Here is a 26238-nt window from a genome sequence, read left to right on the forward strand (position 1 = left end):
ATTTAACTTAACAAAGACTGACTGATGGCGGACCAGTGCTGGTCAGTATATGTAGTACTTGGTGACTGCTATGTTCTTGTTTCAGTGGCGCAGGTAATACAAAAGAGTCGAGTTCAGTAACTAAGATGCTGGATGTACAGTCAGAAATTGCCGCCGCTTTGAACAGACTCTGCGAGTGGGTCAATTCAAGGAAGATAGAGGTCAAGACATCCTGACTCCTATGTTACGCCTAGAGTACGCAAGCGATGGAACGCGCAACAGAAGAGGGGGTCGTTGTACGACGACTTGCGTTAAACGCCATCACTAAGGCATCGGTTGAATGTGCCCAGATCTCTTTGACAACTATTCTGCCTGTTGATGATGAAGGAGCCTCGGTGACGAAACAAAAGCATCAGATGTCGACCCTACGTCTGCAATAGTGACACGTAGTGAGGAGCTATAGTGGTCCACCCCCTACCTCGAGTCATCAAGTGCGCGAAAATGATCTTGAAGTCGTCCTTCCGTGAGCGTTCACACCTCTCTCCATGCAAAACTGGACCATCAGGTGGGACTGCACTCGTTCCCTTGCCGTTAAAAGCATTTCCTCCACTCATTCCTCAATTTCCAGTCGACGACTCAAGCTCATTTCCATCACAATGTCAACCCCAGTACATGCAGCGAGTTTCCGGTCCTCGAAAGTCAATTCTCGACAATCCAGCCACGCTGTGCGTCGAACAACTACTACAGACTCGAGTCTTTCAAGCAGTAGACTCTGTCACCTCCAACGAATCGACGATGTCATTCACCTCTCCCCTCAACGGAAGGAGGAGATGCTGGAGCTTATGCAAGATATGGAACGTCAAGTGGTCCGCTCCATGATGGGAAGCCACGAATCCTTGACACTCTGGAAGCCTCATATGCGCAAGAAAGGTATCGACTATTACGTGGACGAAAAAGTCGGCGAAGGACTCACTCGGTTCTGCTGTGTGGGGCAAACGAACGTCCCCGTTCCCAACATTATGGAGATGTTCATGGTCACCAACACTGAGACGTTACTCAAGAACATGCGGATCATGTATCGGAACGTGAAAAAAGCCAAGATCTTGTCGGTTCTTAAACCAGCAACACGGTCCAATCCCTACAGGTCCGTGTACATCCGATACGCGAGCTTCGACACCCCCACACTTATGAACGCGCGTGATATCTGCGTCTGTGTCTGTACTAACCTCATCAAAAAGAACGACGGCTCCACAGTTGGCTATTGCCTATGGAATTCTGTGGATATCCCAGAATGTCCGGACAGATTCGATACGGATAAAATAGTCCGGAGCAGGATGTGGAACTCCGGATTCTTTTTACGAAATTCGGGAGAAGCCAACGCCATGACCAGAGTGTGCTACCTCATTGGTGCCGAGATCAAGGGAGTGGTTCCGCAGCTAACTGGACGGATCTACATGGCCATCTTCGGAGGCATTTGCCATCGAGTTTGTCAGCACTACAGGAGGCGGTTTCGGAATCCGGAAAACTTCAAGCATCACTCAAAATGGACTCCAAAGAACGAAGTTTTCCAGTGCTATGTGTGTGGTCGAGCGTTCTACCCGTTGATGAAGAAATACCATTGCGTGAAATGTGGAGAAGTGATCTGTGGACGAGAACGCTGCTTCTTTATGGAAGAAGTGAGTGTGCGAGGTGCTGGGATCACTCGCGTTCGTATCTGTCAAATCTGTTTGGAGGAGGCGAAAATGTTAGCGTGGCATCTTGGCGCCATTGGAACTTGTGACATCCTCAACAGCGACGGATCTGGAGTTAGAGATCTCCTGGGGGTTGACTCGGTATCGATTTCAAGCAACAGGTCCGATTTGACGTAGACAGGGAGATAAATGCTGGGTTACGTGGTCAGTCAATACACGCACTATGGATAATACAGATTTCTCTATGATAGTGATCCTAGTGACTTTGTTTTTCAGCTATGTCACTCATATCCAGACACGTTTTCGTAAATTTGTACGTATAGACTTCTGTGTATACATACTAATCTTCGCCGTCCTCCGCCTGGATTCGATCACACTCAAAAGACTTACTGGTTATGACAACGCTGATACGAGTTTCTACACATTTGCTTCTGCGCCTCCTACGTCGCCACATAATACTTCGCTCATACAACTGGAGAAGGTTCTTGTTTTGGAATTCTACATGTAGTCCAAGTTCGCTGCGATACCGACTGTAGCACGGGGTCTCTTCATTGTTGGTAGCGGATCCAGTGAATCTGTAAACAAGTTTGCTCCTCGTTGGAGCGGTTTTTGGAAAGGGGGACGAGGGTCTACCTTGCTTTCCGTCAACCTTGTACTGAAAACTTGCGAACGCATTACCAAACCGAAAAGAATCCTTTTTACAAGCAGGTCAAGGGTTTACGATGCGCAAGGTTCCGTACAGTAGGTCGATTCCTGATTGAACATTGACGTCCTTTGATGTTCATCATGTTGCTCAAACGTAGGTAACACGACGTTGAGACGAGTGTTGTTGTGCTGATCTTCACAGAGCATTGGACCGACGGATTCAGTGCGACCGGTCCTGTCGAGGCCAACAATGCACGAGGCAGTGTCCAACTGAATAACTTCTGACCGCCAATGGCGATCCACCCTAGAGCTCGCTGCACTGCCTTGCCAATACAAGAAGCATGTCTTCTGGTACACGCAATAGGCCGGAACAACAGCTCGTGTTGTGGAACGAACGACATGTCTGACTCAATGCAAGGATTTGCTTTCGTGCATCGATTGATCGATCCGTTGAGTCAAGCAGCGAGAATCCAATGTCGAGATGCGGAGTGCCAATTGCCACCGACAAAATTGCCAGTGCTGGAGATGCCGCCGCCTCCTTCATTATGTTGGACACTTGTGCCTCCACACACAATAGGAGGCTTGAGAAATGGCCACGGCTGGAGATTACTTCAGCATTCATCCGATCGTTTTACTACCCCACCTGTATCAGGAGAAAGCACTAACAGTGACCATCAACGGTTAAATCAAACGGGTGCATCGAGAGAAGGCACGAACTCTCGACGTCACCAACTGCTAGGGTGTTTTTGCCGCTGTTTGATACATTTATGTCGACTGGAGTGGCATCAAGATGGCGAAAAGCAGATCCGAAAGACACAACATACGAACTCGCGACGGTCGCTGGGTCTGCCAAACTCTTGGCTCAAGAGCTCACTTGCCAATTGACCGTCTCGCTATCACATTGTGGACCTCATTTAGTCGCGTCGCGATCATGAGTAGCAGACCTAGTTGGGGTGTCAGTGGTGGTGCCATGTTGAGCTCCCAAGTACCGGAGCAAACCATCAATTTCCACCAAACGCTTCGGCCGTTCGAGGAACCTCTGCGTTCCTTCGATCAAACCATGAGACCGTCGCATCAGTCCATGAGGCTCTCGCAACAGATCAAGCCGCGTGCACGGCAGTCGGTCGATTTCTCAAAGGAGGTTCGGCCAACATCGCAGCGTCCGCGACAGTCGCTGCAAACTCCGTCAAAGGAGCAGCGTCCGCCTCAGCGAGCGCACCAGCGTCCTCGTCCGACATTGCAGCCTTCACTGAGGGAGCATCGTTCATCTGAGCGTCAACCTCGACGATCTAAGCCTCGCCAGCCATCGCAACACCGTACACAGCCGCCTCAGCCGACACTAGACCAGACTATTGCGCCTAGACGCGGTTTGAGCCTGTCGGAGCTGGCTACGGATCCCAAGTCCAAGCGTTCCGGTCGCCAATACAGCACCAGACCGTCGTTGGAGGTCTCGTTGGGGCTACCGCATGGCAGCGAGAAAACTGCTGGTGGTCCGCCACAAGGCCGGCTGTCGTCTGTTCAACGGCGCGAAATTATGGATCGCGTCGGTAGATCCGTGAAGAAGGTCATGTCTTCGATGCTACCGGGTGACAAGAACAACGAACTGTGGAAGACCAAGTTCCAGAAGAAGAACACCTCATACTACGTGGACGAGACGAGTGTCAAGCCCGGGCAGACGCGGTTCTGCTGCGTGAGCCACACGCACGCGACGGTGGACGAGATCATGAGTCTGTTCATCCCGACGGACGTTGACTCCGTGCTGCACAACAACAAACTGGTTTTCGATAACGTCATTGACGCCAAGATCGTGTCGGTGCTACGTCGACCGACCAGACAGCGGCCCATGAACTCGTTGTACCTGCGGTACTCAACTTTCCAGACGCCGGGGCCGTTGGCGAACCGGGAGATGTGCGTGGCTGTAGCCACTGACATGTTCCGTCAGCCGGACGGTTCGACCATCGGCTACTGTCTATGGGACTCGGTGGATGATCTCGAGTTCCTCAAGGCAGTGAAGCAACCAGGCTTTGACGTGTGTACGATGTTCCGTTCGGGTTTCTTCTTCCGTCACCCTGGACGGAGAGACTCCACCACCGGGGACTCGATGCAAGGGCAGACTAAGATGATCTATATGGTCGGTTTGGAGACGGGAGCCTGGGCGTCTGGGCTGACTGCTCGGCTTCAAATGGAGAAGTACGGGTCAGTACTCGAGCGTCTGCGAACTCATTTCCGTCGCAAATACCTGGACCCGAGCACATTCGTCATCAAGACGCAGTGGGAATCCAAGTGTGCGGCCAAGAGCTGCAAACAGTGCGACAAGACGTTCCAAGTGCTCTCGAACCGTGTCAACTGCCACGCGTGCGGTCACGTGGTGTGTAGATCGTGCGTGTCCAAGGAGTCGGTCGAGGTGCATACCGTTGGCCTCGTCCCCATTCACGTCTGCTTCTGGTGCCTAGAGAAGGCCGGACTTCCAGCGCCTGCATCGACTCGGAAAACCCGAACGAGTCTGAGGCAAAGACGTCACCAGTCTGAGACCGCGAGCACATTCCGACAGACCATTTCTGTCGTTTACACCGATGTGGCTAGTGACGAGGATACAGACGATGGCGAGTGGGCCATCACGACGATGGGAGTCCCTGTTCGGCCGTCAAGGATGGCGGCGTATGTTTAAGTGTCTAGAGCAACGATCGAAGTTGTCTACATATGTGTAGATGTGTGAATATCTGTAAAGTGCGTAATGGTTAAACAGAACATTGTTGAATGGCTGTACACTTCAAACATGTTCCTAGTTAAAGCAATCGTTGCAGGCTTCACCCCGATCTCTACGATACGAAATGCAAGAGCTAAGCTGTAAACGAGTGGCAGATAAAGTCATGATCCCGTGCTAGATTATCTTTCACGCTGTAAATCACGGTTGTGAAAGGTTTGAATAATGGTACAGCATGTATTATCTGACCCTTGATGAAATTGTCATGCCATCAAACATCTTGACGATCGCTATAGAGCAGCGTGTTCCTTATTCGAGAGGTGTACGTAATGCAAGGCCGTCAAGTTGAGTTGGAGACGAGTAATTTACCTCAGTGGGACGATGAAAAGGTTGTATTGAACCTCTATGGACATTGATCATGCTCGGATTTCACGATAGCTCTCGGCGAGAGTCTCGCCTAGCTTTGCCACAGAGATTTTAAATATTCAATATCTCGAGCAATCGGATAGAGTACATACCGACTTATGATAAGTCTTGCCAGGAAGATAATGCTCGGGCCGATGCCTAGGCATGGGCATGAACATGATAGCCTAGGAAGTATCCATTCGCCTAGGAGCTGCACGGTGTGCTGCAAAGAGCAGATCGCTGACCGAGAGCATACAACCCGACGTAGGGAAGATAAATAAGAGCGACCAAGCATATCTACTCATAACCTGCTTCCGTCGAGTGAAGCCGCACAGCCAAGTGAAACGCTGTCCTAGCGTTGTACAGCAAGGGAATTTCAGGCAGCGAAGCAAACGAACTGCAGATTAGTCTAAGGTCACATTGAAGTTGACGTGGAGCAGCAAGAAACGAAGATCCGAAAAATACAACGCAGTGCTTGTTGTTATCTCGCTGTGTTGGACACCACGCGGTGGCCTACGTGAACCGAGTTCACCCGAAGCATGAGATGTGCTGGTTACGATACAATGTAGGTAAATGTCGTTCGCGTGGTGCTTTATGGTTGAGTCCGCCCTATTCAAAGAGTCGACGGAGAGGTCAGCAGAGTTTACGGGCTAAAGACAAATCGACAGCGTTCATCCGATCGCTGCCCCACCTGTATCCCGAGAATCACCAACAAGTGTTGGTTCATGTTCCAAGCCCCCGGCGGATAATGGGCACCACCTGCTCAGCAGGCTGCTGGGTGGAAGTGTCAATAGAGCATTGAAGACAACGTAAGTGCCGTTAACCTTGCTACATTTATGTTGGTCGGAGTGGTAGACCAAGTCAGCCCGACATCAGTAGGGGCTTGGCGGCGCCTGTGCTTGCTTATCTTGCAGACACTTTTGGCTTGTAGGCTACACAACCTACATGTACAAGTTGTAGCATTGCATTTTGGTTGACTCTCGCTGGACAGCACATCCGCAGGAGAGAACAGGCTGCTCGGATCGGCTTGATGCTCACAAGCGAATCCGCTGTCTCAGCATCAGATCGCGATTCGCATTGGAGACCATGAGTGCAGCTCAGGATGGATGGACAACGTCTCCGACTGCCACGAACTGGGGAGTGAGCAGCAGCGCCAAGTTGGTCTCGAAGCCATCGCGAAAGACTGTGAACCAAAGCACCACCAACTTCGAGCAAACTCTTCGGCCGTTTGACCAGACCATCAGTCCCTTTGAACAGACCATGCAACCGCTCGAACGGACCAAAAGACCGTCACAACAGCCTCCACAGCCGTCGCAACAGACCCAGCATTCACGACCTGTACAGCAAGATGCACGACCGTCGCAGCGGAGGGGGACACGCCAACGACAGGAGCCCCGAAGTCAACGGCAAGTTCGCGAGCCCCCACGTTCGACCCAGCAGGAGTCGGAGGCACGTCGTCGGCATTCACAGCAATCACTGCAAAACCCTGATCGGCATGTGACGTTCGGGCGCTCCATAGGACCCCAGTCGGCTCCGAATCACCGTCAAGACGCTCGACAGCCCCGGCGACACTCCGAACAACCCTCAGAAAGTCGTGTTCGAAGTGTCGAGCAGCCTCTGCGTCCGTCAGGACCGGTAACCAATGATTCCGGTGGTACTGAGGCAGCTCAGCGTCGTCGACAGGTTCCTGATGATCGGGAGCGCTCTATGTATCAAGCTAAACCCGTACCGAACCACCGATCTAGCGGCGGTTCTCCTGTGCAGCCTCCGCGACCGTCGCAGAAGATTTCGATGGGATTCCCGCGTCTTGACCGCCGTAGCGACAAATCTGCCAGCAGTGGGAGTACCAGCAGTACCGAGATGTACATTGAACTGTCCCCTTCCCGTCGGCGAGAGATTATCTCCCGCGTGAACGAATCCGTACAGAACGTCATGGCTTCGATGCTGTCGGACAGCTCGAACAGCGTGCAGTGGAAGCCCAAGCTCCGCAAGAAGGACATTTCGTACTTTATGGACGAGACCAGCGTCAAGCCTGGACAGACACGCTTCTGCTGCGTGACCCACACGCACGCGACGGTAGACGACATCATGAAGTTGTTCGTGGTACCCGACGCCGACTCTGTGGTACGGAACAACCGGGTGCTGTCCGACAGTCTACTGGAAGCTCGAGTCCTATCTGTTCTGCGTCGACCGACTAAGGAGCGACCTATGAACTCCATGTACGTTCGATACTCGAGCTACCAGGCTCCTGGCCTAATGGTGAACCGAGAGGTTTGTCTTGCTGTGGCGACGGATATTATCCACCAACCGGACGGGTCAACTATCGGCTACTGTCTGTGGGATTCTATCGATGACCCCGAGTTCGCTGAAGTGAGCAAGAAATCGGACCTAGAGCCATGCATTATGTTCCGATCGGGTTTCTTCTTACGTCGCTCAGGCCGACGATCGTCGTCTACAGGTAGCAATGACCAGAGCTACACCAAGATCGTGTATATGGTTGGGATAGAACCTGGCGGCTGGGCTCCAGGCCTCACTGCTCGCCTGTTGATGGAACGGTTTGGCGATAACCTCGCGCGTCTGTGCTCGCACTTCCGACGCAAGAATCTGGATTCGCGGACGTTTGTGATGAAGACCCAGTGGATGTCCAAACTCTCTGCCAAGAGCTGCAAAGAGTGCAACAAGCCGTTCCAAGTCTTGTCGAATCGAGTGAACTGTCACTCGTGCGGCCACGTGGTCTGCCGATCCTGCGCCTCCAAAGAGCTGGTCGAGCTGCATGCTGTGGGTCTTGTGCCTATGCACATCTGCTTCTTGTGTCTCGATAAAGTTGGCCTTCCCGTTCCTTCGTCGTTGCAGAAAACCCGGTCAAACCAAAGGAGAAGACGATTGCAGTCCGATACGGCGACCATTTCCCAGCTCACGACTCAAGCGCAAGCACAGCCGTTGTCTCAATCGCCGCCTTATCAACAGTCCAAGTCCGTCGTCGAGAGCGACTTGATTGAAGAGGAAGACGACGACGACACGGACACTGGAGAGTGGGCCTTTACACCATCGGGTGTACCCATTCGACCTTATCGTATGAAATGAGAATACGTCGTATTACAGTACTAGTTGTCTGTGCGTGAACCTGTAGAGAAGAGTAGAACACTCTAAAGCACTTTGAATGATATCAAATGTCGTGAACTCTAAAAATACACTTTAAACACACTTCATTATGTGTATACAGCACGCGTTACGGTGTTGGTCGCTGTTACTGCACTAATCTAACGGCACGACTTACTGGTTCTTGGGGAAGATTTCCTTGTACTGGAGCAGGTTCTCCTTGTAGCCGAGCGGCTTGCGGCCGGTCAGACGCTCAACCGTGTCCGTCACCTTGCTCATGGAGCCGTTGGCCAGCATCTCACCGCAGCACAACAGATCGCCGATGCACAGCTTCATGGGGAGCTTGGAGAAGTCGCCATACACGTCAGTGGGCAGACCACGGCCAAGCCAGTAAGCACGCAGCTCCTCATCCGGCATGTCAACGAATTCGGCCTTGTAGCCACTGATGTTGTTCATCCACTCGAACATCTCGCGGTCAGTGACAGCCTCAGGGCCAGTCACTTCCACAACGGTGTTCTTCTCCTGCTTGCCGAGCAGCAGAGCAGCGAACACGCGGCCACAGTCCGAGATGGCGACGTACGCGCCAGGGGTGTCGTGGCTGTTCGAGAGCCAACGGTCCTCAGTGAAGTGCCACGACTGAGCGAAGAAGCGAGGCGTGTTGTCCTGGTACAGGTAGTTGCGCTGGATGTTGTAGTCCAGGCCCGAAGCGTAGATCTGCTGCTCCGTGAACTGGTGGTCCTGGGGCAGGAACGGCAGCTCCTCGTTGGGCTTATCCGAGCCAGCGCCCACGAACGACGTGTAGCACACGCGCTTGACGCCGGTCTCCTTGGCGGCCTTGATGCAGTTCTTCATCTGGCCACGGCGACCGTCCCCAAGGAGCCACGTGGAGATGAAGGCAATGGTGTCAGCGCCCTCGAACACCTTCTTGAGGCTGTCCAAGTCAAGGTAGTCGGCCTGCTCGACGATAGCGCCCTTGGCCTTCCAGGCCGCGACACGCTGGGGGTTGAGCTTGGAGACGTCCGAGCTGGTGAGCACCAGAACGTCTTCGGGCTTCTTGATTTCGACGGCGTAGTCAGCGGCGTGGCCGCCGATGTTACCGCCGATACCCGTAAGCACGTACTTGACCATTGTGGATTGAGGAGGAGCTGGAACTTGGTTTTGAGGTTGCAAAATGCAAAGTGAGACTTGCAAGCTGCCACGTACATGGGCAGATCCGAAGGGGAGGGAATCGATCCGCTCCTGTTTCTGCCTGGTGGAAGGGCGACGGACATCTGATGTCAGTCACTAATTCAGTGACACGGGAAATGGCATCACAGTGGCAGAGACTGTAATGCGATTGGCCAGGCAGAATTATAGCCTCATAGTGAAATCAAGATATTTGAGCCGTTACGAAGGCACTTCAACATCTCTGCGGTACCACCAAAACTTGTTCGTGGCCTTCGTGACGGTGGCGACCAAACCAGCACTAGGAAATGCGTGAATTTATTGTACGTGTACGCGCGATTGAGCACACGAGGCCCCAATACTGTTGGTGTTGGTGATGGGACCTATCATCAGACATCAAACAACGAGGCGTTAGCTCTTCCCTTAGGCGCTCCTTCGGCCTTTTTCGTGCTAACTTGGCTGCCTGCCTAATCCTCGCGTGCGTGGCGGCGTGGGAAGGCGCTGCTCTGATTCAAAGTCGCGCCTCTGATATTGGCAACGCATTGTCCCCCGAGACTCGAGCGAAATCGTATCAACTGGCCAGATAGCAAATGTGTTCGCACACATGAATGCTTACAGGTGGCTTCTGTATGTTACGGAGAGGTATGGTACAGACCGTCTGCCGCGAGTTCCAGAGCTGTTTACCAGTAGTATGGTGTCCCTTCCTCAAGCTTCTTTTTGGTGCAACGGCTTCGATGCCACCGCGGCTCGAACGGCATCGCGAGCTGCGATGTTTTCAGCAATTATTAGCGATCGCTAATATAGAGGAAAAATGAAGCGTTATTGCAAGATGTAAAGTGAAACACACAAGTTGCAACACAAGATGAGGGAGCGAATCCAATTGAGGCCTGTACGTTGGCATTGGCGATGCAGCATCGCCCTTCCTACGATTCACATTCACGCTGATTGGTCAGAAGGAACTCGCTGTCAAGATATATGAGCCGTTTTGGTAGACACTTCAACATCGCCACAACATGGCACTGCGTGATATGATTCTTAGCGGCACCTGAGTGAGAAGCGCTCGCTCACTTTCCAACATTCCTCGTCACGTAATTGCTGCTCTCATATCTGACACTCAAAGTGAAAGTAGAGTGAATAAAATCTGTACACGCTGTCATATTCAATGTCAACACTAGCCAAGAGAGACGTTTTACACGTGGATCCCAACCATCTACACGACGATTTACTGGTTCTTGGGGAAGATTTCCTTATACTGAAGCAGGTTCTCCTTGTAGCCCAGAGGCTTACGGCCGGTCAAACGCTCAACCGTATCCGTCACCTTGTTCATGGAGCCGTTGGCCAGAGTCTCACCGCAGCACAACAGATCGCCGATGCACAGCTTCATGGGGAGCTTGGAGAAGTCGCCATACACGTCAGTGGGCAGACCACGACCAAGCCAGTAAGCACGGAGATCCTCATCCGACATGTCGACGAATTCGGCCTTGTAGCCACTGATGTTGTTCATCCATTCGAAGATGTCCTTGTCTAGCACGGGTTCTGGACCCGTCACGTCGACAACCGTGTTCTTCTCTTGCTTACCAAGCAGAAGAGCACCGAAGACGCGACCGCAGTCCTCACGGGCAACATACGCGCCGGGGACGCCGTGGCTGTTGACAAGCCAACGGTCTTCGGTGAAGTGCCACGACTGGGCAAAGAACTGTGGGATATTGTTCTGGTACAACCAGTTACGCTGGATATTGTAGTCCAGACCCGAAGCGTAGATTTCGTGCTCAATGAAGTGGTGATCACGAGGCAGGAACGGGACCTCCTCGTTGGGTTTGTCCGATCCGGCACCGACGAATGACGTGTAGCAAATGCGCTTGACACCGGTCTCTTTGGCTGCCCGGATGACGTTCTTGGCCTGGTTGCGGCGGCCGTCACCGATGAGCCAGGTGGAGATGAAGGCGACAGCCTCAGCACCTTCGAACACCTTCTTCAGAGTATCAACGTCGTCGTAGGTGGCCAGCACGACCTGGATACCTTTGGCCGCCCATGCAGCCTTCTTCTCCTCTGGGACGCTGTCGATCTTGTAGCTCGTGAACACGAACTCGTCGTTGTCGCCCTTGATCTCGGCGATGTAGTCGGCGGCGAAGCCACCCAGGTTGCCGTCGGCGCCGGTGAGCACGTATTTGACCATTTTTGATAAAGGAACGAGGAGGGAAGTGGACGGGTGAGTTCAAAGATGCAAAACGCAAAGTGAATGAGCTGCCGCGCGTCCATCGGAGCCCGTCGTCTCCACTGAGGACATACGAGGTCCTAACTGAGGAGGCAGCGTGTCTTTGCTGAGGAGCTACAAGTTGCTAGGCATTTCCTATAATACATGCAGTACTTCCATCAGATACCTCCGCTGTTTCCTTCGTCAATCAAGACGCGTCTTTTTCGCGCGGACTGCAACCATGTGTCTGTGCACGCGACGATGTGCTCGCTCGTCATCGCAGCTTGGTCATGTCGGGATTGGCATTTTGTATGCCAGGAATCGACACGCGGACTGAGCGCACTCATCCACCTCGCGGTCACAGCCGACGAGCCGATGCGTATCCGATTCTCCGATTTTTCCTCTCCTCATCACGTAAGCCATGATTGCAGTCGGCACCCTCGAGTGTTCACTCCACAAATGGCCGCCATCACTTCCGATTCCTGTCGTGGAGGTCGCAATAGTCTTGTCATCTCGGCTCGTCTTGGGTATTCATCTCAAATTGCAATGATTGAATCTCAATCCCATCAATAATTGATCGCGTGTCCTCTCCACAGCCGAAAATCGTGGCTTGGAATAAAGCACAGTATACTGTACCTCTACGCATATTCATCCGAATCGCCGCTCCGATTTTGGTTACCCACAAGATTTGGAGGCAACCGCGTCCTGTACGGTAGTCACTCCGCGTCATGTTGTTGGAGAGGTATAAGATTGAATACGTTCAAACTTAAAATGATTCTGCGATAGCCTTTCCTGATAAAATTACTTCATCGCATATCGAGATCAAGGTGATACTGTACCCAGTTGAGATCATCAAATACTAATTGATAGGCGAAAACCTTATATAATAACACTTGGCAAACGTTAGTCAAATACGATTAGATGGTTCATGTTCTCTCCGCTACAGTTTGAACGCGAAACGAATCTCCGAATTGACATAGCTATATTGCCATCACCGACTATTCCTTGGTCTCCCAACAGATACTCGGACGCTTGGTCGACCGCTTCATCGATCTGGCTTAGGGTTGATCGATCTGCAGAGGACACACCTAAATCACAACAGGGTCCACACTTCCAGTACCTCATGCAGCACTGTCTTAAAGCCGCCGTGTCCTTGCTCTCTATCTCTTGCTAGGGACAACCCCGTGAAGACCTCCGCTGGGAGTACAGTACTGTACGTCCGCCTCTTGGGAAGTCTACTAATTCTCATATTAGAAAGTTCTCCTTTAGACCTGCCTCCACTTTTTGCCAATGAAACGTAGTATTTAGGTCATGATGTAGAGATACCAGGTCCAACAGTTATGACCAGGTCATCACTTTTTCGTTTCTAATTGTCGTTCCCAATCAAATTCGTAAGCTTAGAAATCTCAGGCCAAACATATTTTTGCCGCGGCGACAATTAGTCAATGTGAGGCTTCGATAAGGAGCTGCTGTAGCTCCGCCAGAGCAAAAGATGCGCCGACAAAAGAAGTTTCAGCCTTCGAAACTTATGCAATGCATTCTCGCTAAATTTCAAAAGGGCGAAGCACGAGTTTGCATTAAAGGAATGTAACGTAGCTATAATCTAAGGTCCCAAAATGCGCTTTACGTGTATATACAGTACCAGTAAAAAAAATGTTTCACTGTAAACATTCTTCGCACAAATATTAATGTAGCTTACCATTAAGAATCAGTAAACGGCCCAAACAACATCGCAGGATTCACGAACTGCTGCTACCTTTGTGTCGATTCATCTTACGCGCTTCACAAGTCGTCTTGAGTAGCAAGTAGCAAAAGAGTAAGTGAGATTTAGAGTTAAGACGTAGACCGAGGGCATGCGGAACGCGTGGCAGGTCTTGGGAGTCCCAGTTAGACTTGGGTCTTTTACAGGAATTAACCCACGTAGGTAATTACTCCTATATGCATTTTGAGAGTTCTTATTTATACCATGAGGTAAGAGGATGTGATCCTTGACAATCTGCAGTGATCACATTCAATTCGGGGTTTAGTGGTCAGAGCGCGCACAAGAAAATGCAACATGTCTGACGCGCGAACGTTGGCATGGAGGCATCGACGATCTTTGAGAGCTGAAGGGCGATCAGACTAGTGATACCCAGTTATGCAATCACTCCCAACATCTACAGGACGGTGTCGCAGTTTTTTTTTTTAAACAGAGTAGGTTATTGCCAAGACGCGTTGAGTGCTGTTTTCTTGTCCTTCCGTCAATAAGGGTACAGTAGTGTACCCCGTGCCGTCAGACCTTTGATAAATTTCCAGATACAACACCCTACCTCGGATTTGTATGCTATGATAATAAAACCTGGTGTGTTTGCCATTCCTACAGTCTACTTCCACAAAGACGGGGTGCATCAATGTAGTTAAGTCGGTAGAATTTCAGTGACACGGTGTCGCTAAGGTGGGCGGAGTGTATATACGTCAACCAGCGGCCATGAGCCCATAAGGCACAAGACAATAACGATGCTTGTCAACAGGCAAATTTTAGCTGGATATCTCAACGCTCGAACGCGCCAACTAAAAAAAGATCATCACTCCGATAACTTCAATGTGTAAACACGGCTCGTCTCGTGTTTTGGGTACGAAACGCCCTGTTCGGACAGAAAAAAATGAATCGCTGACACTTTTGCCATCTTCAACGTGTGATCTTGCCCTTGCTGCCAAAGCTTCACGTACGTGTACTTGTTGCTCCGCGGAAAACTTAACATGAGTATGACGAGAAGCCAGCCTTCCTGTTCTCTCGTGTTGATTCGAATCTCTTTGCTCGCATTGTTCGATGACTTCAGCGGCAATATTTCACCTTTTGGGTGCACTGGGCTCACCACCGGCACCTATCCTGCAAGTACTGACCCGCACTTGATTAATTGGGTACGGCATTCATCCGCTACGAATGACTTCACATTGAAGTTGTCGGTTTTTCAGTTAGCTGGATATTGGCGTCCTCGCGTTATCCTGTATATCCCATGGCCGTTGCTCGTGCTCGTTGCACATGGTTGAGATATCCTTGATTTCCCGGCCGAGCATGAGCTCATTCCACAACTCACCGTCAAGTGCGGAACCACCACCTCCAGTATCAATACCAAGCTTTCAGCTACCTGCTCCAGTCAAGCGACTACTCTCTTCCAACGAAAATGATGCGCGTCAAACTTACTGCGCTCCTGGTTATCCTGCTTCTGAATGTCCTATGCCTCCTCCAAGTTGGCGCTTCCGGTCTTCGTTCGCTGGTTGAAAACCCGCTTCTACCGGAACCCGTGCACCGTCACCTGGCCTCGTGCCCGACCACTTCTGGCGTCGACTATCTCGGCAATGACATTAAATCCGTCTCGAACGTGAAAGTGACCGACTGCTGCACGTTGTGCTCGCAAACGTCGGGCTGCGGTGCCTTCACGTGGACTGCCTACCAGGGCGGAACCTGTTGGCTGAAGAGCTCCAAGGGTAACACCGCATCCAACGCAGCAGCCACATCAGCAGTCCTGGTGGAGGATCCACCCGGATGCACGCTCAATGATGGCTACGACTACCCAGGCAACGATATCGCCAACGTGAAGAATGGCAACGCTGGCGCGTGCTGCTCCATCTGCTCGTCGTGGCCAGGCTGCAAAGCCTTCACCTGGACGAACAACAACGGTGGAACTTGCTGGCTTAAGAGCAAGAAAGACTCGCAGGTTTTAAAGGCGGGTGCTAAGTCGTCCGTGGTTGATAATACTGTGGGTGAGTGCAACATGTTCGAGTATGACCTCGACTACATCGACAATGACATCGGCAATACTCCAGGCAAATCTTACACTGATTGCTGTGGTATCTGCCACACCTGGAGCGGCTGTCGCTCGTTCTCGTGGAGCAGCCACAACGGTGGCACATGCTGGCTCAAGAGTGCCAGAGGTCAAACGCAGTACAAGAAGGGAGTCGTATCGAGTAAGCTACTGGACAACCCTCCACCAAGCTGCACCCTCGAGCCCAACAAGGACTACGTGAACTACGACATCGGCAACGTCCCGGGAGGCAAACCGGAGGACTGCTGTGATAAGTGCCGTGCGAAGAATGGATGCCACGCGTTCTCGTGGAGCAACCACAACTACGGCACCTGTTGGCTCAAGAGCACCAAAGGATCGACCATCAACAAGAGCGGCGTCACGTCGGCTGTCGTCTACTAGGCGAGTGGACTCTGACCTGCATTCCATGCCCTCGCACGGCGACCTCCAAACTCATTTACATGTTTCTCTTTCGTTCCAGCTAATGCCGTGCCATTTTTTTTCCTTCCCATTCTCGAACCAAGAACCAGCGCAATCGTGAACTCAAGATCGAGACCGGAGATCTGATAGCAAATAACAAAAACGAATACATGTACCATTTGTTCATCACATTGTTGTGCTGCAACACTAGATATGAGGTAGCTAAATCACTATTATAGTTCTAGCTGTAGGCATGTTGAAGCGATTCGAATTCCTGCTCTACGATTGGGTGTCTTTTTCAACCAATCGTTTTTAAGGGTGATCACACCTGCCAATAGCGATATTGATTACAGACGCCAGTTTTCGCAGGATCCACGACGTAATATTCACAATTGATATTTCGTCAGCTCACTTTTTGTCAATTGCGTGGCGTCGCCACCATGTTCCGCTCCGAGGCCTTCCGCTCCGACCGCGGGCTGGGCAAAGTGGCGCTGGCGGCCTTCGGACTGGGCGTGTTCATGACTGCACACGCGTCTTTGCTGCTCTACACGGAGTTTGTGGCGCTGGCCGACTCGACCCGCGACGCGACGTCAACATTGCGCTGGCGGTGCCTGGAGCAGTGGAGTTTGTACGCGCTGGCACTGGGATTTTTCCATCTGATGGAATTTATGCTCACGGCTGCCTATCGACCGGCAAATGTCAGCTACGAGTGTATGTTTCCGCGGCTTTTTGGCAATTGGCAACACCTTACTAACGGCAGCATTTGCCGGCAACAATGGCAATCTTGGTGCTAACGTGGACTGTTTACGTGTTCTTTTGCTTCTGTTGCAGCTTTCCTGCTCAACCATAGTCGGGAATATCATTTGGCAGTGCTTTTGAGCTGTTTGGAGTTCTTCCTCGAGCTTTATTTCGTGCCGGGCTGGAAATTGCACGCTTTTGTGCGGCCTGTGGGCATTGCACTGGTCATTATGGGGCAATTCTTCCGAGTATCTGCAATGAGCACTGCGGCCAGCAACTTTTCGCATCGGATCGAGTATTTTAAGAGGGAGGAGCACGAACTGGTGACGCACGGAGTGTACCGCTTCATTCGCCACCCAAGCTACTTGGGCTGGTTCTGGTGGATCGTGGGCAGTCAGATCCTGCTGGCCAACCCTGTGTGTGCTGTTGGCTACTCATTAGTGGCCTGGAGCTTCTTCCACGACCGAATCCCGTACGTTGTCGTTGTTTCATCAGGTTAAATCTGTTGTGTCCATATTGAGGGTTTTGTCCTTATTGTAGATATGAGGAGCAGTTGCTGCTTGGATTCTTTCCAGACGAGTATCCAATGTACAAGGCGCGCACTATTAGCGGTATCCCATTTGTATAAGAAATAGTGTAGCGTTGCAGAATTTACGAGCAGTGGGGAACAAGTTTTAGCAAATGTAGGCAGATTAGACGTCGAAGGTTACGGACTTTCATTTCTTAGCTTTACTTTTCTTTTTCTTCTTGCTCTTACCCTTCGAAGTGTCATCACTGGACTGCGGCACCGCTGAAGATTTGGTTTGTGGCAACTGCAGACCTGTTTGCACTGCAAATACCACATTTAGTTTACGTAAAATCGAGCAAAAAAACCTCCGTCAAACACGTACCGTAGTCGTTGTCGATGTTGCTCATTGCTCCTTTGGAGGTCCACTGCTTGGACACAATACTCAATCTTCCTGTATCACTATACTCCAAATCAGCCACGAGTCTTGTTTTCCGCAATACTTCGTGTTCAATCATTGCCAGAACCGTTTCCATCCACTCTTGCAACTGCAAGGGGAAACTCATCGCTGCCATTTCGTTTTCAACACTCACAGCACCTTCGCTGTCAATGAAAGCGTCATCTACAAGTGTTACGCATTCACTTGTAAAGGACCGAAGATGGCGCAGCAGCTCTTGGTAGTCGCGCAGGATATCGGCCAAGAAACTGCGACTCTTTTCCAGAGCCAAAAAGTGCTTCTGAAGTAACAATTCCTGAGTGTTGGCTGAATAGTTTAAAACTCCCATCACCTCCAAATTGTCATCGCCGTCGTCATCGTCATTGGTATTGGCACTGCCAGGCTGCAACAGTGTTGGGACACGCTGGCTGACATTGGCAAGAGACGACAGCACTTGGGAACCTTCCGACTCGAGGCGGGTGCTGCGAGCCAGCTGCACCAGTCGTTTGAGGATCAATCAGCGAGTACAGCAGTTAAGATGAAGCTGGCGTTAGAGCGAAGAAACTAGCGTGGTGAAGAGTAATAATGCTTTAGGTGTGTCATACCTCGGCCACGAAGAGTTTGTGCAGCTTCAGACACTTCTTCAGCGTCGTTGCCGTTTTCCTCTGTCCAAACAACAAACGTGCGCATCCGGATGATATCCGGATGAAGCCACTTTGTTGTCTGAAATTTATTTTAGATTAAAACACGGTAATTTATTATGATCAAAACAAGCAGGTTTTAACCTTCTTCAAAAATTCAATTTGAAGATCTTCGAAAATTTAAACTTTTTAAACATTTAACTTCCTTGCTATTTCTAAAAACTAAGCAAATATAATTACAAGCCTGCCGGAGCCCCGCAAGCAGGACTCTATATGTACGTTTAGACCGAGTAGGAGCTCTATTTGCGCGACGGATAGGATTTCTTCAGATATGGGAATTAAAAGTAAAAAAAGGCTCTCCAATCGCTATATTTTCCAATTTGAACAACGCTGCTGGCCGCATCGCATTCGCTTGGCGGCAAATATTCTCTTTTCAGTAGAAAAAAAGCGATGCGCAGCACTTCCAGGTAGCCAGGATATTTCCTGTTACAGGTGCAGTTCATCGAGTTCTACGTACATACTTCGCAATTGACAACACAATCCCATTGACAGTCTTCGACCGTCTACAAATATACGATGAGTCAACGAGGAATATGAAGGTGTGAAGGTACAGTACTCGCTACAGCACACAGTACGTAAGACATCCAAAAATATACCATACTTCAAAGCCAAAAAAAAAATCATTTGGTTCAAGAATGGCCAACTATTTTGATTAGATTTTTGTATGGCGGCCTACAGCTTTTTTTGCCTTGGGTGTATGACGATTTTTTTGAGAAGACCCAAAATATGATCAGCAAAGAACACTCTGGCTGGGTTAATGTTAGACTGGCCGAACACTATAAGTACTAGCCTACTGCTTACTTGACGTGTAAGTTATAACAAATAACGATAATGAAATACAGCGGACTCTAGGTGTATTGCAACCACTTTAACAAACAATAATTGTTTCTACATGCACGAGAAAGGTAAGAGCACTATCGCAAAAATATGCGATCTCTACAACACTCTAACAATCTTAAAAGTTGTAGCGAGACTTGATGTTCTCCAGAATGCTACGAAGCAGCCAACCATCGCCGTCCGTGAGCACGTAATCTTCATCCATCACACAGGAGGGGTAGTCCGAAGGCTTGTTGTCAGCAACGTACATCTCCGGCAGACCGAACCCGTGACCCATTTCGTGCAACAAGGTCATCTGCTGCTCCTTGTCCAAATACTCCATAAAGTGATTCACCTCGATACGCTGACCCCAGTCACCACCAGTGCCAACAGCGCCCTCACCCGCCGATGTGGATGGCCAGAGGGACATGTCGAAGGGTTTACCCTTGCAGCCGCTGGTATCAGTCTGACCCTGGCGACTGTAGCACTCGTCGGGGCACTTAGGGCTTCCTTCACCGTCCAGAATACCCTCGTAGATCGTGCCGAGCGAGTCATCACTCCAGTCCATGATCGACTTGTCCTTCACCGCGTAGCCCACGATGTCGACCTCGATGTGGTTAAATGGCCAGCATTCGTATCCTGCCAGCCAGCGGTTCCAGAGGTTAATCTGTTCCTCGAGTACTGCCTGGAACTTGGATGCCGTGGCCTTGGTCAACTTCTGTTCGTTGTCCCAACGCACGCAGTAACTGAGTTTGCCTTTGTTGGTCACGAGCTGGTCGAAGATGAGGTTCTTGAAATCCGGCACGTATTTGGACATGGTGTTTTCCCAGACCCAATCGATCTGGTCACGGGTGACCCCTCCCTTGTTGGGGTTGCCGGTGACACACTTGCCACTTCCCGAAGTAATGTCACCGAACGTGGCGTGGTTGGCCGGGGTGGAGCTGTTACCTCCGGCGGCCTGGGCGCTGCAGGCAACCGATGCAGCGAGCGCAGCGACGAAGAGGTGCTTGGTGGAAATGTGGGAGTTCTTCGTGCTTGGGGCCATGGTGGAGAAATTGAGAATGACTGCTAAGGTTAGTGGGGCGTGGGTCTAAGGAGGATAACGAGGTCGACGCCTTGACTAGTAACCCAGTTGGAAACCAACACCGTAGACTCATTAAATTGAGTCTGATGTCTTGTTGTGCTAAAGTCTACATGCCCATCTGGTAGGGAAGCCTGGAGCTATTGGATTAGAACGCACAAGTTGTTTTAGCGCACATTTTCAAAAGACCAACCGTTGGTAACATAAAACAAGTCAGCAAGATAACACTTCTGTATTAAATTATTTCTAGTTTTGTTGCAACTTGATTGCGGTAGAAAAGAAATACCAGTATCATTTCTGCTTTTCCTACACAAAGCTCAGAAGTCTTAAGTACATACCCTTTACGTTGTGTCTAGCAGATAATGTCATGAAGTGCCTCGCGCTCGGTCTTGAGTCAGATGTAATAAGATACACGTAAGAAACGTAACCGGATCGATGTGAAACCCCGTTATGCATTTATAATATTCCAGATTGGAGTTCACATCATCGTCTGCGTACTTCCGCGGCAATATATTTTCTTCCAATCATTACCGGTATATTCGATCGCTTGATTGTGTCCTGTAAATGTGCAAATCATTGAGAAGGCCTCTTCCCTGTACTTACCACTGTACTTTCGAAGTACATATACAAGCACTCTAAACAATATTTATAATAGCGTACAGTTGTGGATTGTGATCGTAGAGCAAGTATTGATAGAATAATTTATCCAATATAATAAATCTACCATTTTATTGCGTTGTTCGCTCAACTGCATCGCTTTGACTTAATTTGACAGCTCTGTGTTCGTACATTCATCCACGAAGGCGTGCGGTGGCGCAGAGGCTCTTGACTCTCCTGTGATCTGCCCGTTTGACGAACGATAGCGTGCATATATGGACCAAAGTAGAACAGTACGTGGAGTACGGAGTTTGGGTGAAGCACTGCCAACCAAACTTGGAAAGAGCTGTTTGGAGCTCCCTCACGACAAGACAAATTAACGACGGTTGCTGTTGCTGCAGCATCAAACGCGAAATGAAATCGCTTTAAGGCAACCGTTGGTACACATTCAAGAATACAGCTGGGCTTATGTACGGAACCAAACACAATTTCGTCAGATCAATTTACTTTAAGAACCAAATACTTCAGGTACAGACTTTACTACAGTGCTTCGAAGATTGCGGCTGGTAAATCGCATTGTTTGATGCCGCACCACGGAGACCACAACGAGTCCGCAATCCTGGATTGCGAAGTTTGCTAAAGCATTAACCCGGTGGAAGACGTACGGTAGGTTAGGTGTTTTAGTACGAGACGAGAGAACTTAACCCTTTTTTAAAACATAAACACAAAGTGACGGTATAACTAGACAAGCAACAACCAAACGATCCTGCACGCCAAGCCTACATGGCTCGGCGTGTGTCGATCTAAAAGTCATAGCGAGACTTGATATGCTCCAGGACGCTTCGAAGCAGCCATCCGTCACCGTCCGTGAGTGTCGGGCTATTATCCATCACGCATGGCGGGTAGTCCGCGGGCTTGTTCTTGTCTACGTACATCTCCGGCAGACCGAAGCCGTGGCCTATTTCATGCAATAGCACCAACATTTCCTCGCCGTCCATAGTATTGAGCATGTCATTCACTTCGACACGCTGACCCCAGTCACCTCCCGTACCAATAGCACCCTCACCAGGCTTCGTCGATGGCCAGAATGACATATCGAAGGGCTTTCCCTTGCACGCGCTCGTATCCGCATTAGCTGCCTGGTTCAAGTGTTTATAGCATTCGTCGGGGCACTTGGGACTTCCTTCGGCATCCAAGATACCCTCGTATATCGTTCCGAGTGAGTTGTCCGTCCAGTCCATGATGGACTTGTCCTTGACCGCGTAGGCCACAATGGAGACTTCGATCTTCTCAATAGGCCAGCACTGGTAGCCGACTAGCCAGCGGTTCCAGAGGTTAATCTGCTTCTCGAGCATGGCCTGGAACTTGGATGCGACAGCCTTCTCCAGTGGCTTGTCGTTGTCCCAACGCACACAGTAGCTGAGCTTGCCCTTGTTAGTGATGAGCTGGTCGAAGATGAGGTTCTTAAACTGAGGAATGTACTCTTCCATCGTATTCTTCCAGACCCAGTCGACCTGTTCACGAGTGACATCCCCTGCGTTCGGGTTGCCGATGACACACTTGCCGCTAGTTGAAGTGACATCTCCGAACGTAGCGTGCTCCCCTGTAGATGTGGAGGTAGAATTTCCAGTTGACACGTCGGAGGAAGCTTGAGTCTGGGTTGTGCTTCCTTGGCTCACCTCGCTGGACTCAAAAGAACTCTCAGTGGGTGTCTGAGCGCCGGACGATTCAGTCGTTGGGGTTTCCTCATAGGAACCAGTTTGAGCTGCAGGTGCCTCGGTCGTTGTCTCGGTAGGGAACGAGCTTCCTTGGGTTTCCTGATTGGACTCAAAGGAGCCTTGGGTAGCAGGGGACGGATCCTCCACAACTGGAGCGTCAGTGACTGTCGGAGTGAGAGCGTCGTTCTTTGGCTTTGGATAACACTTAGCGGCGTCGGTGACCGAACCGGTCCCTGCAAGCGCCAGGAGCGCGACAGTCAGCAATGCTGGGGTTGAAATCCGGGAAGTTCGTCGTGCAGGCATTGCAAGGAAAGCAGAAATGACGAGCGCCTAACGAGGACGGAACGAAGAGGCTGGTCCGTACTTCTAACGAAATGTTTTCGAAGCATTGCTAACATGTGGGAGGTTAGCATCAGCACGGTGCATTGGTTGCAGTGCCGTTGGGCATGTACTGCAACTACTGTACCATCAATTGTGCCCTACTCTACTGAATGTCCTTTACTGAGATGACTGAAAAAGCTTTGCAGCTTTCCTTCACCAACTCTAAGTTATTTAATCTATGCAGTTCGAAATCGAGATTACAATCCTACTACCCTTCAATAATGACTCCGGCGTGGGCCTCTTCTGTTCAAACAAAGCGCAGCGTAGAGTGTACAATCGTCGATTATCGGACCGCCAACACCTGCTACACCCTCGAACAGTAAAAATAGGTTTATTAAAATTCCCGATTTCCAGCTGCGGCAATTTTACGCAATGTCTTAGTAGAAATGAGAATACTCCGCCTCTTAGTTCTTTGATTTAACATGCATGTTATTACTGTAGTTTACTCGAATTAAAAGTATCCAGCAAGTACAATCCCACTTGGAGCTCATTTTTTTTAGAGAATTATTATGGTATTAATAGTGACGACAGTGCTACGGCTAATAGCACCTTGTCCCTTCCCGCGATGCTTGTCTGCGTGCCAAAATCCTTTACGCTCCACCGAAGAACTTGAAGTGGGCCGCTTTTATCACACACTGTCGCTATCAATACAGCATCACACAATCACTACACGGTTCGTGTACAAGTGAATTCGCCTCAAATGAGTCAGATTCGTACGATAAATTATCGTCGATAATATACATGTACAACGCTTTGGTCCTTCATTCCAGCTGGCTTTTCTTAAAGCAACTTAACAGAACTAAACGATCTGAGTTAAGGGTGCTTAAAGACAGTTAAAGGTGGCCGAAATAGATGTCCAATTATTGTTTGGGTACATTTGCAGTTTTAACCGCACTAAACCGATGTCACTCGATGCACGTTGCTGAAAAGTAAACCTAGGCGTAGATAAGACTCGCATTCATATAGGGAACGGAGTGATGGGAGTACGCGATCGTAGCAAGTTCTAAACAGAGAGGGGGAAGAAAGTAGATAGCGAAAGGCTGCGGACTCTATATCACGGTAGAACGACGACGAGGTCTGTTTTCCATTTACAGCAATCACTACCTTCGTTTTTGTATCAGTGGCCACAGTTTACCACAAGCAGAACCTAAAAGCAAGTACCTTCGTTTACCAATTCTAACGCCATCATTGATTTGGTATCTCATCGTTCCAATAGGTTGATTCCTGTGCCATTATTCTAAAAAGTACAAATGAAATACTACAAATTGTTGTCTACAATACTGCTAACCCACGGACAGCAGTTTTGAGCACTACCAAGGCAACTCTTTTCTTCCAGTCGTTAAGACAAACGCACGCACTGCTCCGCAAAAACGCTTCAGAATCTCCTAATGCACGTCGAGTTTGCCATGCCTGCTGTGGAAGCAGCCGAACCTGCGAATAATCATGTCGACCGCAACTAATCGGGCTCCGTGTGTACTTTGGCCACTATTTCCAAACTGAATGGCTAAGAATGCGGGCTAAACTATGTGCTCTATTGATACGTATACCCAGGCTCCGACCATGCTTTTTCTTTTTTTTCTTTTATAATAAAGTGTACTTTTCTAAACACAGCTTACGGTTGATTTATTAACCTCTGCGATTAAAAGTTCTTTCTGATGGGGAATATCTTGACTACCTGGACGTACTTGAGTTTCATATACATACACACACATATATATATTGAAAAGAGTACGTTCTGGGAATTGCCCGTGGTAGAAAAACCATGCATTGGAGAATGCACTGGTCCGTTCGCTGCTGAGTTCGTCTCTTCGCCCACCTACGCAAATACCGAGCGGCCCTACATCGCGGGTACCCCGCTCGGATTTGTTACGGCGTCGCTTCTCGCACCCGCTCACTACCCTACTATTATAATTCTTCCGGGGCTGTTCCCACTACGTGGTGGGAATATCCATTCTCCAGATTTGCTGGACACCCTACCGATTACTTGTTCGGTCAGGAAAAGCAATACCAATTAGGATTTTTTTTAAACTTAAATTTTATTGGATATAATTATTAATGGTTTGAGTGCCGGACACTTGGCAAACTGGAGCTCTAACTCCTGTAAAAGAAGGCTACCATTTCACGATGGGCCGGACGACGGCACGTAGGACATCCCCAAAGCTACGCGCGAGTCCATTGCGCTGGTCCTCGCTGAGCTTTCTCGTAATGGACGGCTAAAGCGTGGATCAGGCGTGGCTGCAGCAGCCAAGCTTGGGTGTTGTCGGCAGCGGGCTCTAATTTTATTCAAGGAGAAAACCTAAACTATTGGCCAGCTAATAGCTGCTGTAACGCGCGCATTTCGATTTACAACTTTTGAAACACTTGATCGTTGTCTACTGACGGTCCAAAACGTCATGGAAACTGTGATTAAGCACTTTGGCTGCAATGATACAAGCTGGGACTCTATAGGATGCGGCGAGGTCTGGCGCTACGTGCGTTCCCAACATCACTAATGTGCAACGCAGCAGTGGTGGAACGTAGGGCAAATAACCTTTTACCGTACTTCATAGAAGGAATGTTTTCGACAGGGTGCGTGCCTCCTTTTATAATTAAGTACGCTTACGACAGGTCGTTACGGGCATAGAAAAACCAAGCAAATCACACTTGGAAGATTTGAAGGTGGACAATCACTCACCTTAAAGGAGGCAAAATGCCTCCTTTTGATACCGACTATCCTAGATTTGTATACTATAGTTCACTAAAGTGGCTCGTGAAAGGGTTAACATCAAAAAGCACACTAAAAAGGCGAATATACATTATTCGTGTTAAGTTTTAGCTCGTCAATTTCAAAAGGGCGCTCGCTAGCTATGTCTCCAATTCAGGATTTCAGCTGTCTGGTTCAATACTATGGAGTTGTAGACCTCGTTATCGTGAAGACAACCCGTGTGATCTTGGAAAAGCTGATTGTTAGGCTGTCTCGGATCCTGGCCAAGCCTATTGAACATGTATTCTACCTTCCGACTTGTCTCCTGCTGCTCATTCACCACCAATACTGCTTCTTCGACCCAGCGAATCACTTGCACTCGGTCCACTTTGTACTTACCTCCCGGTGGTATAGTTTGCGAGACCTTCTGCAGCAGGGCTGCCGTAGCTTAGCGTCAGAGGAAGACGGTTAACTCAAAGAGTAAGGGGGTTAACTC

At 49.9% G+C, this 26238-nt stretch overlaps 11 protein-coding genes across 12 annotated transcripts; 5 read left to right on the forward strand and 6 right to left on the reverse strand.

Moving 5' to 3' along the window:
- Window positions 1–635: 635 nt before the first annotated feature.
- On the forward strand, window positions 636–1847 carry PPTG_17436 (hypothetical protein; the record flags this gene model as incomplete). The annotated part of the gene is made up of 1 exon (XM_008915174.1): window positions 636–1847. The coding sequence occupies one exon, from the start codon at window positions 636–638 to the stop codon at window positions 1845–1847; it is 1212 nt and encodes a 403-aa protein (XP_008913422.1).
- Window positions 1848–2259: 412 nt separating this feature from the next.
- On the reverse strand, window positions 2260–2817 carry PPTG_24098 (hypothetical protein). The gene has a single exon (XM_008915175.1). It carries the CDS (start codon window positions 2714–2716, stop codon window positions 2369–2371), a length of 348 nt encoding a protein of 115 aa, XP_008913423.1. The 5' UTR covers window positions 2717–2817; the 3' UTR covers window positions 2260–2368.
- Window positions 2818–3246: 429 nt separating this feature from the next.
- PPTG_17437 (hypothetical protein) lies at window positions 3247–4983 on the forward strand (the record flags this gene model as incomplete). The annotated part of the gene is made up of 1 exon (XM_008915176.1): window positions 3247–4983. The coding sequence occupies one exon, from the start codon at window positions 3247–3249 to the stop codon at window positions 4981–4983; it is 1737 nt and encodes a 578-aa protein (XP_008913424.1).
- Window positions 4984–6510: 1527 nt separating this feature from the next.
- Window positions 6511–8617, forward strand: PPTG_17438 (hypothetical protein; the record flags this gene model as incomplete). The annotated part of the gene is made up of 1 exon (XM_008915177.1): window positions 6511–8617. The coding sequence occupies one exon, from the start codon at window positions 6511–6513 to the stop codon at window positions 8506–8508; it is 1998 nt and encodes a 665-aa protein (XP_008913425.1). The 3' UTR covers window positions 8509–8617.
- Window positions 8567–9783, reverse strand: PPTG_17439 (hypothetical protein). Its single transcript, XM_008915178.1, has one exon. The coding sequence runs from the start codon at window positions 9649–9651 to the stop codon at window positions 8698–8700; it is 954 nt and encodes a 317-aa protein (XP_008913426.1). The 5' UTR covers window positions 9652–9783; the 3' UTR covers window positions 8567–8697.
- Window positions 9784–10780: 997 nt separating this feature from the next.
- On the reverse strand, window positions 10781–12465 carry PPTG_17440 (hypothetical protein). The gene has a single exon (XM_008915179.1). It carries the CDS (start codon window positions 11861–11863, stop codon window positions 10910–10912), a length of 954 nt encoding a protein of 317 aa, XP_008913427.1. The 5' UTR covers window positions 11864–12465; the 3' UTR covers window positions 10781–10909.
- Window positions 12466–14953: 2488 nt separating this feature from the next.
- On the forward strand, window positions 14954–16277 carry PPTG_17441 (hypothetical protein). Its single transcript, XM_008915180.1, has one exon. The coding sequence runs from the start codon at window positions 15046–15048 to the stop codon at window positions 16066–16068; it is 1023 nt and encodes a 340-aa protein (XP_008913428.1). The 5' UTR covers window positions 14954–15045; the 3' UTR covers window positions 16069–16277.
- Window positions 16278–16482: 205 nt separating this feature from the next.
- PPTG_17442 (hypothetical protein) lies at window positions 16483–17613 on the forward strand. Its single transcript, XM_008915181.1, has 3 exons — window positions 16483–16797; window positions 16918–17296; window positions 17365–17613. Exons 1-3 carry the CDS (start codon window positions 16527–16529, stop codon window positions 17450–17452), a joined length of 738 nt encoding a protein of 245 aa, XP_008913429.1. The 5' UTR covers window positions 16483–16526; the 3' UTR covers window positions 17453–17613.
- On the reverse strand, window positions 17497–18457 carry PPTG_17443. Of its 2 annotated transcripts, XM_008915183.1 has the most exons (3): window positions 18371–18457; window positions 17715–18258; window positions 17497–17653 (listed from the first exon to the last, which is right to left on the reverse strand). In XM_008915183.1, the coding sequence occupies exons 2-3, from the start codon at window positions 18112–18114 to the stop codon at window positions 17541–17543; spliced, it is 513 nt and encodes a 170-aa protein (XP_008913431.1). In that variant the 5' UTR covers window positions 18115–18258; window positions 18371–18457; the 3' UTR covers window positions 17497–17540. The 2 variants fall into 2 exon arrangements, with proteins under 2 accessions (XP_008913431.1, XP_008913430.1); XM_008915182.1 differs by having other exon boundaries at window positions 17715–18457.
- Window positions 18458–19421: 964 nt separating this feature from the next.
- On the reverse strand, window positions 19422–20327 carry PPTG_17444 (hypothetical protein; the record flags this gene model as incomplete). Its single annotated transcript, XM_008915184.1, has 1 exon — window positions 19422–20327. One exon carries the CDS (start codon window positions 20325–20327, stop codon window positions 19422–19424), a length of 906 nt encoding a protein of 301 aa, XP_008913432.1.
- A 1322-nt stretch (window positions 20328–21649) lies between these two features.
- PPTG_17445 (hypothetical protein) lies at window positions 21650–22981 on the reverse strand (the record flags this gene model as incomplete). The annotated part of the gene is made up of 1 exon (XM_008915185.1): window positions 21650–22981. One exon carries the CDS (start codon window positions 22979–22981, stop codon window positions 21764–21766), a length of 1218 nt encoding a protein of 405 aa, XP_008913433.1. The 3' UTR covers window positions 21650–21763.
- Between the last annotated feature and the right edge of the window lie 3257 nt (window positions 22982–26238).

The sequence above is a fragment of the Phytophthora parasitica genome, assembly GCF_000247585.1.
Source record: "Phytophthora parasitica INRA-310 unplaced genomic scaffold supercont2.68, whole genome shotgun sequence".
In the NCBI taxonomy this organism is placed as follows: Eukaryota; Oomycota; class Peronosporomycetes; order Peronosporales; family Peronosporaceae; genus Phytophthora; species Phytophthora nicotianae.